This window comes from Chiroxiphia lanceolata, chromosome 1, assembly GCF_009829145.1.
Source record: "Chiroxiphia lanceolata isolate bChiLan1 chromosome 1, bChiLan1.pri, whole genome shotgun sequence".
NCBI classification, from domain to species: domain Eukaryota; kingdom Metazoa; phylum Chordata; class Aves; order Passeriformes; family Pipridae; genus Chiroxiphia; species Chiroxiphia lanceolata.
The window spans coordinates 132043319-132057842 of NC_045637.1; the positions used below are offsets into that span (position 1 = coordinate 132043319).

The 14524-nt window shown below is 36.2% G+C and overlaps 1 protein-coding gene across 5 annotated transcripts in view; it reads right to left on the reverse strand.

Moving 5' to 3' along the window:
* ANKIB1 (ankyrin repeat and IBR domain containing 1) overlaps window positions 1–14524 on the reverse strand; it is an 84491-nt gene that overhangs the window by 3348 nt on the left and 66619 nt on the right. For 2 of the 5 annotated variants that reach the window (XM_032683299.1, XM_032683308.1), the window contains exons 10-19: window positions 11166–11254; window positions 10000–10130; window positions 7782–7916; window positions 7154–7240; window positions 6999–7065; window positions 6497–6642; window positions 5718–5896; window positions 5128–5179; window positions 1805–1916; window positions 179–312 (exon numbers count right to left, since the gene is read on the reverse strand). In XM_032683299.1, coding sequence (XP_032539190.1) covers window positions 179–312; window positions 1805–1916; window positions 5128–5179; window positions 5718–5896; window positions 6497–6642; window positions 6999–7065; window positions 7154–7240; window positions 7782–7916; window positions 10000–10130; window positions 11166–11254 — 1132 coding nt within the window. The remainder of the gene's footprint in view (window positions 1–178; window positions 313–1804; window positions 1917–5127; window positions 5180–5717; window positions 5897–6496; window positions 6643–6998; window positions 7066–7153; window positions 7241–7781; window positions 7917–9999; window positions 10131–11165; window positions 11255–14524) is intronic. The other 3 variants (XM_032683318.1, XM_032683334.1, XM_032683329.1) reach the window with 3 other exon arrangements.

Consider the following 14524-nt stretch of genomic DNA (forward strand, 5'->3'; position numbering starts at 1 on the left):
TTACATTAGTGATTGTTTAGCAATTCTTACCAGTGTGAATGTGTAATTTGTTGTCCTAGATTCTCCCTGTCTCATTGAAGAATTAAGAAAATTTGCAGAGAGACAAAATGACATAGAAAAGCAGAGCAGAGGAAGGCAAGCAAAGCAGAGAGAATGGAAAAGAGATTAGGAGAGATACCTGAAGAGAATCCTGGTTTTCAGAGCGACTGACAGGGGTATAGTCATGAAGCGAAGAGCTGTGCAGAATACCCATAGAAGCTGAACTCACCATGGAGGTGCCATGTCTTCTACTACTCCCACCTTCCTGAGTGTCTGTTTGGGCAATTGAAACAAAAACGGTTGAAGAACCAGCGAGGAAGCCTTTTCCACTATTATCTACTTACAGAATCTCTTCCTTTTGGATTCCAATTGTGTAATTTTACTCCTTTATTCACTCTGAATGAAACAATCCAAACCACTCCTTCCACACCAACTCTTACACAATGGCAAAACACCAGTCTCACTGTTTCCCACTGACTGCCTGGCTCATTTGTACCTTTCTACTCTCAGTGCCCTTCTTCTCCTTGAAAGGATGGGTTATGCTATCAGGAGCATGAGCCTGTTGGCAGAAGGGGCAAAGGCACAGACATGATTTATGGAAAGCCCTGAAAAATACTGCACATGGACACAATACAGGATGCATTTACAGGTGGATTACAAATGTTTGCCCATTTCTCTGTTCTTTCAAAGACAAAACCTCAGCTGTAATGTTAACATTACAGTAATTTTTACCCTAATATTGCAACATAATTAAGAGTAGAGTCATTAGTGTAAACTTAATAACTGACATTGCTGTTTTCTTAAAACAACCAACATAAAATAGAAGTAAAATGCTGTTTTCAGAAAGAAATGCTCTGTAATAAAAATAAATGTAGCTCTTTTGACTTTGGAAAATGGAATCTTCCACTGCAAAACTCAAAATGAAATAGACTGAGACAAACTAATACTCTCTTGCATGCTTTAACATTGCACTGGTCATCACTACCACATCCAAGTGTTCAGTCAAATTCTGGTCCTCAAACTAACAAGATGTTTTTGCATTTTATTTGCAATAGGGAAGAACCAAAGCATTTGATTCTTTCTCCTCAGTAAAGGATTTCTCCTTTTGGTTTTAAAGAACAAGCAAAGTATAGGACTTTAGTTCATGAGACACAGCAATGAGAGTTTGTGCAGCATGGCTTAGAGCACACACACTGGCAACTCTGCAGAAACAGTGTCACAATATGATTTGGAGTCAAGCTGGTTTTTACCTTTGCCAAGGTCCTGGTGGAACTGAGACATCCCAGACAACCAAGTTACAGTGACCTTAAGGCACGGTGCTACCAGCCGTAGCACTGCTCAGAAGAGTAGAATGCTGGAAGTCACAGCCCAGGCCAACTTCTTTCCTGTCTACCTTTGCCAATACAGCCTCTGAGCAGGATTTTGAAACAGCCTTATGACAACCTTCCACAGGCCTGTAGCAGGGGAACCTTCTTCTACACTCTATACACAACTGGTACTTTTAATTGGTGTAAAAGAGCTTGTATATGTAAGAGTGCCCTTCAAAATTTCTTCAGGAAAGCAAACCTGTGCTAAACAGCCGAGGAGTTGTTAGTGGGAAGATCAATGCATTTCTCTTTAAGAAGAGGAGCAGCCACAACAACACTTCTAACAGAGACAAGCCTTTATGTTGTATACAGCAATGTATTTGAAACAAATATTGTGGTCACTTCTAACAATTTCTGAGTCAGGAAGAGAAAAAACCCAGCCCAAGGCAGGTTCGTACCTAATGTACTCTCACTGGGGTCGTCAGGGTCTGGAGTATTACTGAGCAGACTATGCATGTCTCCACGTCGACGCTGTCTGTGCCTCCTCCGATACTGAAATTCAGCATATTCCTGCATAAACCAAAGGTTACAAAACACAGGGCAGCATGCAGTACTATTTTTCTGAGTTACAAGCACCACATTTTTATAAAAAATGTGTGATTTTATACGTTTATTATAAAATCACCTGCTTCCAGAAAAATGAATTGCAAGTTGTATCATGCAACGCTTAACATAAACAACAAAAATAATTCCAAGGTAATCCTATCTATAAAATAATGAATTTGCAAAGAAAAATACTTGATGTACTACCAACATTTTAATACTTGCAATCTCCTTTTTCAAGAATTCCATTAAGTACACATTTTTTGTCTACAAGCTTTGATGCCAAACTTTATATACACACACACTGACACACTTATTAATAAATGTATACCTAGTGATTTTGGAACATAAAAACAATTAATGTGAATCAGAATAATTGTTATCTCAGAATCTCTGTTGCCAGCAATTCCCAGTAGAAAATAACTTTTCAGAGATGACAGAAAGCTGGCAGACATACATCAGGACTTAACATACTTTTCCCAGCCTCCAGGACACTATGGCTCAGGAACTTCTTAAGCCACAGCTGATACTCTTCTACTGAGCTGTCTTTGATAGGTTTTTATTCCATGAATTACAAATCTCTATTTTTACCTAACCTAAGCTGCCAGCGAGCCATATCCCTGGGTATTAACTCCTACAGCCTGTATTTTCTCATATTATGTGTATTTACCAAAACCAGTTTATATAACATTTATGGAAAAGACTCACTCTTGACCACATCAACCTAACATCCCAAGGGTTCATTATCTTAATACTTGGAAATAAATGTTTTGATTTCCATACCTTTCCTAATATTAAAAAACTAATTTTATATTACTTGAGGGCAAATTTCCAGATATGCCTTTGGTTTGTACAGCTGACACCAAACCTGACTGTGTAGGTAAGTTTTTTTGTTAATTGCAGTTATTCATTTACACAAGGCAATAAAAATATACAAACAGTACTAGCACTTCTCTTCAGCAAAGAATACTGCTCTTTATTTTCCTGAGCCCCAAGTTGGGAAATCTGTAACCCAAAGGCTCCATTTGGCCAAATGAACTGGGAAAGCTACCAGTACCATTACTTTTCCTTTCTTACATTAACTCTTCATCATAGAATATCTCAATATATAAAGAACCTAAAACTTAAATCCAGAAGTATCATTTCTCTTACACAATGTGTAGATGATATTATGGGAGTATGTTTTCTTTCCATGAACTGTCTCAGATCAAGTTCTTATTCATCGTGACATATGCAAGCCAAAAGGAATAGTCACAAAATCATCAGCATGGGCAGATTTTTATCTATGTAACAAGATCCATGAAAATGGTAAGAACATAAAAATAGCGTTACTGAGCTGGACAAAAACTCCATTTAGCCCAATACTGTCTTCAACTGTGGTTAGTAGTATATGCTTGTGAGTCTGTGGAACACCATAAAAAAACCAGGGTAAAAAGGAAGTGATTCTTCTCTAAAATATTCTTCCAGCTCTTAGTGAGCTCAGAGCTTTTCTAAATGGAAGGCAGTGCCCCAAATAACACAAAATCAAACCTTGATATAGAACAATATAACTGAATTATTTTAAAAATATATAATTATAACATTATGAATCAGGAAAGTAATAATGGGAAGCGATTGCTGAACACTAAGATTTATTAATCGTTTCAGATTTTATCTGTCATTTATTTGCAATAAAATAATAGATCTTACTAAGAGCTATTTAACTTTTGGCTGCTTATTAACCTTTAGAAAGAGATCTTAATTACTATGTATGAAAGTTTATTTCTAATTACAAGGAACAATTTTCTACATGTGAGCAAAAGGAGTTTTAACTGTGTTGGGTAAGAATATCTTGGTTTCACACAGTGTTCTACAACAACCAGCATTCCTGGCTAAAATCAGTAAGATTTTGTTTTCTATAATAATCTGCTATACACTGTCATTCTACTGTTTGTCAGTAAAAGTACAGCACTACGTAAAACACTTTGTAGTGAAATGCACTAAAATAAACAAAAATAACCATTACTAATTCTACAAAATTCCTTTAGCATAGGTGGTTGCAAGTATTCGTGATAGCTACATAGCAAAGAAACCAACTTGCATTACACAGTGCCACATTTAGCCAAGTCATAAAAACTCATAAGCAATGATCTAAGCACAGCTGCAATGGCACCTACTGCTGAACAGCTTATCAACACATTTCTTACCAGCTTTTTCTCATAACCAGTTCCATTGATGATACAGTAACATCATAATGAGTTTGACATTATCAAATGTGAAATTATTTCAAAAGAAAGAACTAAAGGAACTGGACAGGAGAAGCAAGCTGATCTTTTGTAGAGAAGCGAGCCATTTTCTCACCAGCGTGATGCTCACCAGCAACAATAGTAAAGGAAATATATAGAAAAAGTACATGGAGTTTTCTAGGATGCTTAAAAATGACTAGATAGAAAGAAAACAGCACCAAGGAAATACTGAAATGAAGTTTCCTTCCTGACTGAATGCTTTAATCTAATGTTCTCAAAACATCTAATAAAAACTAAGACGCTAAAGGAAAGCTTTATAGGAAGCTTCTCATATTTTAGGGCAGAGTCTCAAAAACTATTTCCCATATACAGATCATAGAATATTCATTTAAAAATTATAATTTTCATTCTTAGTTAAGTAGCAAAAGTTAATGTCATTTGAGTATGCAATTTTCATCCTGCTTCAATACATAACAATAAAAATAAACATTTGAAATAGTTAACAATATTTAGGTGTATGACTGCATGTTTTTCTTGGATTGTGACAGAAGGATGGAAATTTCTTAGGCTTTTTGTCAAATTCTGCTGGACTAATGTTGCATTCAAAAGTAATCTAAACGATTTCATATATTTATTACTTTAAGGTTCTGCAGCACACAGACACCAGTTTATATTCAATTATAAAACTGGTTAGGTACTTGGAAAATGATGAACTCAAAATAGCTTCTCTAATGTCCCCTTAAATAACTATATCATATAGAGGCATTGCTTAGAGTCATTGCACAATTAGCTATGAATATATTTCCTTCTATTGTGAAATAAATGAAATGAAAGCTTAACCAACTTGAAATGCTTTGGCTCAAAATAAAGCAGCTCTTCATGCAGATTGTGATCGTACCTGCGTTTCTAGAATATGCAGAACTAAGTTAAAAAATTAAAAGGAAATAGTTTACCTCAGGGGATGCAAATCCTAAATATTCCCAATCCCATGTTCCACCAGCAAAGCTATGAAATGGAAAGATATACCATCGAGTTTAGAAGTAGAACAAATATGAACAACCTCCAGAGCTTCAAAACCTATTGAAATTTAAAAACTAGAGCAATTGTAACTCTCTAAACTTAACAAGTCTTCTTTAATTCTTGCCTCAAAATTCATCTAGAAAGCCCTACAAATAAATTTTTGACTATGACAGAAGTACCTGATATTTTTAGCAAATACTTAAGAGATTTTTTAAGTGTATCAGGCATTTAGTGGCAATCTTGATAAAAAAAAGTGAAATGGAAGCCTAATCTAATCATTAATATATCACAAATGGGGAAGCAATTTATGTTGCAACAGCAGAGCAGTGATCCTCAAATACATTTTTCCTCAAAGGCTGTAATCCCACAAGGATCGAATGTCCAAGAAATATCACCATCACAATGATTTACAACCACCACACTTAGCATCTATCTCATAGTCAAAAAACAACAGTGGATTCACCCACTTTGGCAGCTATCAAATGAACTTTTTTTGACTTGTGCAGTGTTTTGTGAGGATTACCTGCGTCTGGGTGCTTCTGGAGAGTCTGCAGGAGCAACACCACGGGCCACAGAGGCCAGGAATTCTTGCCGCTTCTGCTGCACGAGACAAGCTGCGCGGATGATTTTATGGCGAGGCGTCCGAAGGTAAGGCCTGTTCACTTTCTGTGCAAGGTCTTCAGTGACCATTTCTAGGTCTGTCTGCAATAGTTAATAATAGAGAGTAAAATAGTTTTACAGTAAAACGTGACTCAGGCAGAGCTCTTTGCCATATATACTGAGAGGAGTGATATCCATGTTCCTGAAAATACCTTCTGAAATACCAAAATACCCTGAAATGTTTGCCCTCTAGCCTCCTCTGTTACTGACCTACATGCTGTCCTACACCTTGGAGCAGGATTTCCCTGCACTCAGACATACTGAACATCTTCAAGGGACCTAAGGGAAAGGAAAGGAGTCAGCAGTCCCAGGTAGTCCCCCACTTTTGCCTTCACCCAGATGTAAAGATACATCAGTAGGGAAAGACAGGATAGAGGAGGTAGAGAAGGAGATGAAGACTGAAGCTAAAATGTTACCCTCACAGATTAACAGGAAATTTTTTTTCTTTCTCCTTCTATCTTTCTTTATCCCCTTCCTTTTGCAGCAAGTGTTGTAAAAAAAAATGTGCTACTTTTCCAAACTTGGTTACAAATACAAAACAGGTATATCAGTTTTCTACTACAAAAATGGCAAAAAGACATTGAAAACTAACACAAAAAAAATAAAGTGCCATTAGAAAAGCAAAATATATCCATGTATTACCTGCATAAGTTCAAATATTTCTTTCTTTGTGCTTTTAGGCTCCAAGAAGAATCCATATGGATAAGAACACTTAAGAATGCGGCGAGTTTTTAGAAGCTCTTGCACTGCATCTTCAATGAATGTGGTATCAGGACAGCCTCCCTCAGCTGCAATATGAAACAAACATTGTGAAAATATTTTCCTGCTGATGTCAGCATTACTTTTGTGCATATCAGTTAAATATTTCGCAAGTAAACAGCAGCAGGTTCTTGATGGCTGCACAGTGTTCTTACTAAAAGAGGTAAGCACAGAACAATAATTTCTTACTAATGCTACTATCTCCCTGAGTCTTTGGAATATGTAAGATTTAATGTACATTTAGCTTTCATCCAACACTTATGAATTCTAGTACTGAAGGGATCACATCACACAGCAGACCAATGTGAGCTCTGTGCAAAAAAGAAAGGGTTAGCCAATCACATGTGATTTCAAATCAAATTCATAGATCACAGCAAATACTTACTTCCACTGAGAGCTCTACTCAACTGCTCCATCTTTTCTTTGGCTGTTTTTAGAAGGCGCTGTTCTAACTAGAAAAATAAAATAAATAAAACACAATAAGATAATTATTTTTGGATTAATAAAACCAAAAATCAGTAAAAATGGCTTGACCCACACCTGGTAGCTAAGTTCATGGTTCTTAAATCTTGTATAATAGTGCATAAACCTATCAAGCTCTTGAAATCTTCTATGCTTCTTTTCAGCCTGGAAACAAAATAAACCAAAATAAATCTTATGAATTAATACAGAATCACCATTAGATATCATTAAATAACCAACTTTTTCTTTTCTACATAAACTATTGTATGTAATGCTGATGGCGCCAGGTAAGTAAAGAGACAAAAGTAATTTGTGAAATTCACAAGTCTGCAAATACTGTAGCCAAAGAATTGATACACTGTGAGTGCCTGCTATTTAAAGCGACTTTCCAAATGCCGAAATTAAAGCAAGTCTTCTGTAGTGCATAGCAGCTAATTACAGGATCAGCATGCTCATTTCACAAAAGGAAACCATGGCACAGAGAAGTAAAATGTCTTGATCAAAGTCACCAGTGATTATTACCAAAGTCAAAAATCTTATGTTTCTATCCACAAATAAGTAGTGCTTTCTTTCTGTCTCTTTGATATATTTAAGGCTGTATTTTTCCATTTGGAACTTGGTTTTGGAAGAATTTTGATTAAACTTATCCTAAATGGAGAATCGTGGCCTTAGTGGTATTTTTCAAAAACACATATTCATTTGTTACCTCTACAGTCATCTCCTTGGACTGTTCCTCTACGTGCTGAATAACCTCATAGCGTGTGCATCTGTAGTAGCCTCCAGTGGAAGAGCTGTGCTTCTTCCATTCTTCTAAGCATATCCAGCAAAAGTCATATTTGCACTGCAGAAAAAAAAAAAAAAAGGAAAAAAAAAAGAAAAAAAGAAGTTGAAACTTTTTCGATTTGCAGTTAGGCATCATTATTCCTCCACGAGCAACTGAATTAACATCATTCTGAGTAGTAAAAAATTTTTGGGCAGTCTCCTTCCTTATTTTACCAACTAAGGAGATCCATTTATCAAACCATATAAGTCATCATTTTTGTTCCTTGGATCACTGGCTTGTATTGGATCTACATGTTGAGTTATAAGTGGATGAAATAAATCAAATGCACCTGATCAGGCCTGGGGTTGCAAAAAAAAAAAAGTCCCATTTTTTTAAAAAACACAGAAACTGTTCATGTCCCACCTGCTGTCTGGCCACAGTCTGAGCCAAGCAGAACAGGTAACTGCTGAGCAAGTAACTGCTGGGTAGGTATTTCAGCCTCTCTCTTGGTGGCAGTAGAAATCAAGTCTCTGCACCACACAGCTACCCCCTCCTGTTCCTTCAAATATGGTTCAAAGTACCCAGGTTAAAAAACAACTACATGTAAGGGCATGAGAGATCCGGACTGCCTAAGCCTTGCCTTGTGAGAATCTGGGCTCATAAAAGAGTAAGAAGATGTCTGATTAAGTACAGAAAAATGATTATATGAGTAAGGAGCATCCTCCTCTACACCAAGGTACATGCCAGCTGCTAAGAGGCAGCTGTAGCCCATCATGTAGGAGGTGTGAGCTTCCTGTTACTTCAGCAGAGGAAGCAATAAGTGTGGTGACCACTATACCTCATGTCTGAGCCCTGCAATGGGCTTGAGGACACCCTTCCTCTCCTTCCTCACTAGGCTGAGGGGAGGCAGCTGCTGTTTGAAGAAATTTCTCAATGACAAAAGGAATCCAACTGTTTTAAGGACACTTTAAGCTGTTTATAAGGTATAGCATCAAAGAAAAAAAGACAACTGTGGTTGTCAGCCAGTGCCTCAGAATGGTACAGAATTAAATTATCTATATTTAACAGTGTTTAATGGCCAAAGCCATCTCCAGCCTGAAGCCATACTTTGCTTAATTGAGATGAGCTCAGTGGCAACAGCTGCAAAAAACATACAGTTTTAAGCACTATGGAATTTATGAGCTCTTTTAAAAATCATTTAAAGAAAAAAAAAAAAAAACAACAACAAAAAACCAAACCAGGAAACTTGGCATAAACCAAAGTGGAGGAGAATTTGTTCTCTGCTGTCAATGACATAAAAAAAACTCCCAACCTTCAATTCATATCACAGGAAGAGAGAGAATATGTGATAATATAAAGAAAATGGGATACGTATAGCAATGGAGAGACACCTGCATTTCAGAAAAATAAAAGAATTACTTTCTAAATCTGTTAGCTTTTCATTGTAGGCCAACTATGTCAAGTGTGTGGTCCTTTCGTATTTTTAATGATGGTCCTCCAAGAGGTAGTATTTGTAGTTATGTAAGATCTGACATAAAGAAACAGTATTCTAAAAGTGCCGGTTTTAGCTATTTTGAGAAAAAAAGCCTTCTCAAATGATACTGAACTCACAGCAAAAATATTTTGTTCTATTTTGGTAGCAAACTCATGACTAATTTTCTGGCTGTTGTCACCAATACATTTCCTTTGGAATTACTTCTGGGTGTCTTTTCATTCCTGCTGGTTAATTCCTGTTTACAGTTTTCCACCTAAACTTCTCTGCTTTGTTGCTATGTTAGAGAAATAATGCAAAAGAAAAATACAGTAAGGCAAAACCTTCATTAAAGTTTACCCTTCCTTAAAATGCTAACATCTTCTGCAAACTAAAACTGTTCTCTCTTCTGCATTATTAATGATGATTTAACCATCTAAGTTTCATACTGAATTGCCCTTAATTCTTAGGTGTTTATGAAATTTCAGTCATTGCAATGTTCACCTGCCAGACAAACAGATTTCACTAAATATTAAACATTTGCTAATTATCTAATTCTTGCAACAGGTTCCATTAGATCTCAGGCATGACACTTCAGAGGTTTTGGACCTCTGTGCTCCTAAAATGTGTACATGACATACAAACCTGAACGATGGTTCCACAACAGATTGTATGATGGGTCTTTCTTACCTTTGCACACTGCATGTGGTTGCAGCCCTCATTCTTCTGAATTGGAGATTTGCAGTTGGCGCACGGTTTGGAGTTTGTCAATAACCACAGGCAGTTGGCAGCATCTTCATAGGCCTCACTCACTCCCACAACTTTTAGGGGGTGACAGGAGGATATGGAGCATGCAAAAACAGAGAGGTCGAAGTTGTACTTGTGTAATCTTTTGTGAAAATCAGGTGAGGAAAGATGCATGTTTATCTGTTTCTTTGACAAAATATTGAAGGTCTTCACTATATATATTTCTCACATATATAAATACACTTTTATTATTACATTTTCTACTTTATACATATTATATATAATATTACTACACTTCTTATTTCTTTAGATTTCCACATATCTATTTCTATACAAATTTATATCAGTATATATGACATTTAATTTATAAAAGATAAAAGAGAAAATATATATATAAGAAAAACAGGCATAGTTTGACAAAGTAGGGTGTATCTTGCCTCTTTATAAAAATTTTTTATGCTTTCCAAAATATTTCTAACACTATGGAAAGGCTCTGAACTGTGGTAATCAAGGTAAGTTATGTATTCAAATTACTGTTAATCTTTAATTTTTTTGTTAATGTTGACCAAGAAAATGATCAGTCTGTCCTGTGTAAACCCAACATTTATTAGTGTTTTTAGGAAATGTTATTTATCATTCAGCCATTTCCTACAACTCCCTTGCATTTCACCCTCAACCTTACTATTATTATCACCTATTGGCTTGAATTAGTTTTATAGCACACAGAAACTGCATGGAACACTACTGAAACAGAAGAGTAGACTGGGCTAAAAGAATTAAAATGGGACAGGACAAATAAAGTAATATTCAGGAATAAATCAACTAATTAAAGAAACAAAGCTTTAAAAGGAAGGAAAAGCAGTTTTATATGCCCTGACTGAACCACACGTGTATTTATGGGGAGAAATGTTTTACAAAGAACAGACTACCACAGTGTTGCAGTTAAAGTGTGAAGCAGCCCCTCATCTTCTTCCTCTTTACCCCTATTTTTCAGCCAGTATGAGTTTTTAACTTAATGCAACTAAAAAAAATCCCTCTAAACCCAAAAGATCAAAACAGCAGGAAAACACCTGCTTCACCTCCCCCCCCCAGCCCCACACGGCTCTTACGTTCTTCTGGTTTCATTTCAGATATTTTCTGTAGCCAGTCCTTCCAGGTTTGGCAGTCACAGGGTTCATGTGCTTCACCAAGACATTCCCTGAAAATGAAGGTTTATACACCGTTACTTATAACTAAGAGACTGAGAATTAAAGTTAAAATTGATTCAAGCTAAAAAAAAAGGAAACTTACCAAGACATGCTTAAACTTTAATTGAGTCAGGAAGATAAAAACCATCCAAATAACATTATTTTAAAATACTCTTAGATTACTTGCTCACAAGCATAGATGACCATTATTAATAAAGGAAAGGAAAGGAAAGGACAGGAAAGGAAAGAAGCTTCTTAAAATTACAATCTGAAATAAATCAGCTGACTTGTAATTTTATACCTGGGTACTATTTTAGTGCCACAAAAGTGCTAGTATAGTTTCTGGGATAAAGATAACCCAGAATACAGAGTTTATCTAAACGTAAGTAGTTTCCTATAGCTGAAGTGCATTTAATGTAGAATTACTTGCATCTGTTCAGTTGTAATAACTAATCCTTAACTAGATTCAAGCTTTTTGTCTAGAACAAGATCAAACCGGCATTAAGTATTTATGGATTTTTACTCTTTCCACCAGAGCCTCTTAAATGGGGGCTTTAACTTATTTACATGGACACACTGGAGTACTGAGTCTCTTGAGCTTCTCCTGAAGTTAATACGAGCTCTAAGGATGGCCATCACTGCTACACAGTGGCAGATATATGGCTTCCAGATGGTGCTTCAGTGTAGATGTGCCAACATGCACTCCGGATTTGTAATTACTCCTTTTTTTACTGGAATGGCAGCAAATAGCCTAAGGCATCTGCCACATCAAACAAAACAATTTCAGATGGGCACCAGCTGCATCAGAGCACACTCAAGTTTTCTGCAGATCCAATGGTGAACTGCTCTCTGCAGTGCAGAGTCAGAAGCTACATCAATACTCTTCTGATTGCTCTTGTCCACATCTAAAGCAGAAATGCAGGGACAGAGAAAAGGCTATGGTAACAGTTTTGAACTTTTCGCCCCGCTAGCTAGTCTGCTAACAAAAAAGCTTAAATTCAGCACACAAGGATCTCTGGTTTGGACTTAAGATCTTAGCTAGGAAAGACTGTACTGGAATGGGTAAGTGGTCTATAACAAGGCCATCTCAGCCCTGGTTGAAAGCTGACATCTTTCTGTGGGGCAGTAGTACACTTAGATCATTGACTTCAAGAGAGCGAAGACCCTCTCATAGAATTTGTTACCAGAAAAGACTGAAACTAGCAAAGATTTAACTTTGACAAGCTCAGTTTTAAGTTAAAAGCTGATTAGTCAATCTTTTATGGGGGGACAGGGGGAGGGAGTTGCGTCTTTGATGTTTTTAAATTCGTGGATTTTTAATGAAGTGCAGTCATATCTATCTATATCTATATCTATATCTATATCTATATCTATATCTATATCTATATCTATATCTATATCTATATCTATATCTATATCTATATCTATATCTATATCTATATCTTCTATATCTATATCTATATCTATATCTATCTATATCTATATCCATATCTATATCTCTATATCTATATCTATATCCATATCTATATCTATCTATATCATCTGTATCTTTGACTTTGTATCTATATCTATCCATATGATAGTCACAACAGAGTGTTCAAGAACAACTTCTTATGGAAGTTCTTTCATTAGCACATCCCAAAACAATGATTTTCATGCTGGGATGTCATTTTAATGGAGTAATAGCACTGAGCCTATTGCTTGTGAAACTTTTTATGAATCAAAGTATATACTTAATGAAATTGCGGCAAGTTTCAACAAGTTAAAATTTATGAAAGGGTTAAAAACATCACTCAAGAAGAATGCAGGTCTGGATTTTTTTCCCCACTCATGATAATACTTATATCATACAATGAATTTTGAAACAAAACAGCAAAACACTGTTGCAACTTAATAACTGTTTTCCCAAGTGCACCTGAAGAGTTGTCAGTCCTGCAGAATGAGACTGTCCTTTGTCTCCATCTCAGATGAAAGGAGCAAGGACTGAGGGTACCAAACAAAGTGTGCTGTCTGCTAAGACTATTTTCCAGAAGTGTCTGCTTGCTACAAATCCTTGTGCTTCTGAAACTGCATGAAGGTCTTCTATATATTGAATGTATCTGATAATGCACTGGTGCAGGATTTGTACACAGTTTTTATGTGTACTACATTTAAATAGCTCAGAATGCTTTTTCTGAAACGGAATAGAATTTTGTGTTTGCCACAACAGATTACATTTTGCTGAAGATGCTGTTAGTGCTGGGTAATGAAAAAATGAGTAAATTATAAAGAGGAAAATTCCTACTCCTACATTAAAAAAAATTTCTCAATAGACTCAGAGAATTTTCTTGCTTTTATGAGCAGGAAGGCCACAGGTATGAATAAAAACCAGTGGTTATGTAGGGGTTGGTTTTCTAATACATAAATTCTGAAGAATCTCTTACTAAATGCAGTATCAGTTGCTATTACAATATCTAAGCTGTAGATTACACCTGGGTAAAACTTGCAGAACTGACGTAAGTACGGAACTGTGGGATGTGCTGACTGAAATTTAGAGATAAAACAAGCTCCCCTTTAAGCATATGATACTGATGAAAACCCCATGAACTGAGAATACACTTTCTTTTTCTCCAGAGGAACTCATTCATGCACAGAGTTTTTGTACTGTAAGACCAGTATGGTTGTCCTCAGCAAACGGTTCTGATTTAAGTACTGCAGGATGTTTTGGTTGCTAGCAGAATTTTCTTGCCGTTGCTGAAACTCTTCATTCACTCTTTTGGGGATGAAAAAAGAGACTTTGGAAAGGCCGCCTTGGACATTTTGTTGCTAATGTGATGTCTTTTTCAAGGTATTAACTGTATTTGCCTGTGCAGTATCTCAAAGCATCAAAATATAGAGAACATTTATCATAAAACTTAGGCACTCAGGTAATTTTCACACCCGGAGAACATTCTGGGGCATCAGTTCATTCAGCCCATGTAAAAGAAGCAGAAGCTGCCAATATTTGAAGGACCATGTCAATATGACACTTAAATGGTCTCAAGCTCTCTCCTTCAGGTTAACAGAAAAATTGATTCTCTGTCTGTAATCAGAAGCAAGGATGAGAGGATGCTACCATCCTGTGGAATAGTACTAAGTTTTGTTATATTTTCACTGGTAAAAAACATTTTCTGGTTTGTTTCCACAGGCTATTTTTCTTTCTGATTTCTCCATCCATTGTGAATAACGTCTTCCCATGAAGTTCTGTTCTCTGACTTTCATGGTTGTTTCACTATGCCTATTTTCCTCTTTTTATTTCTTCC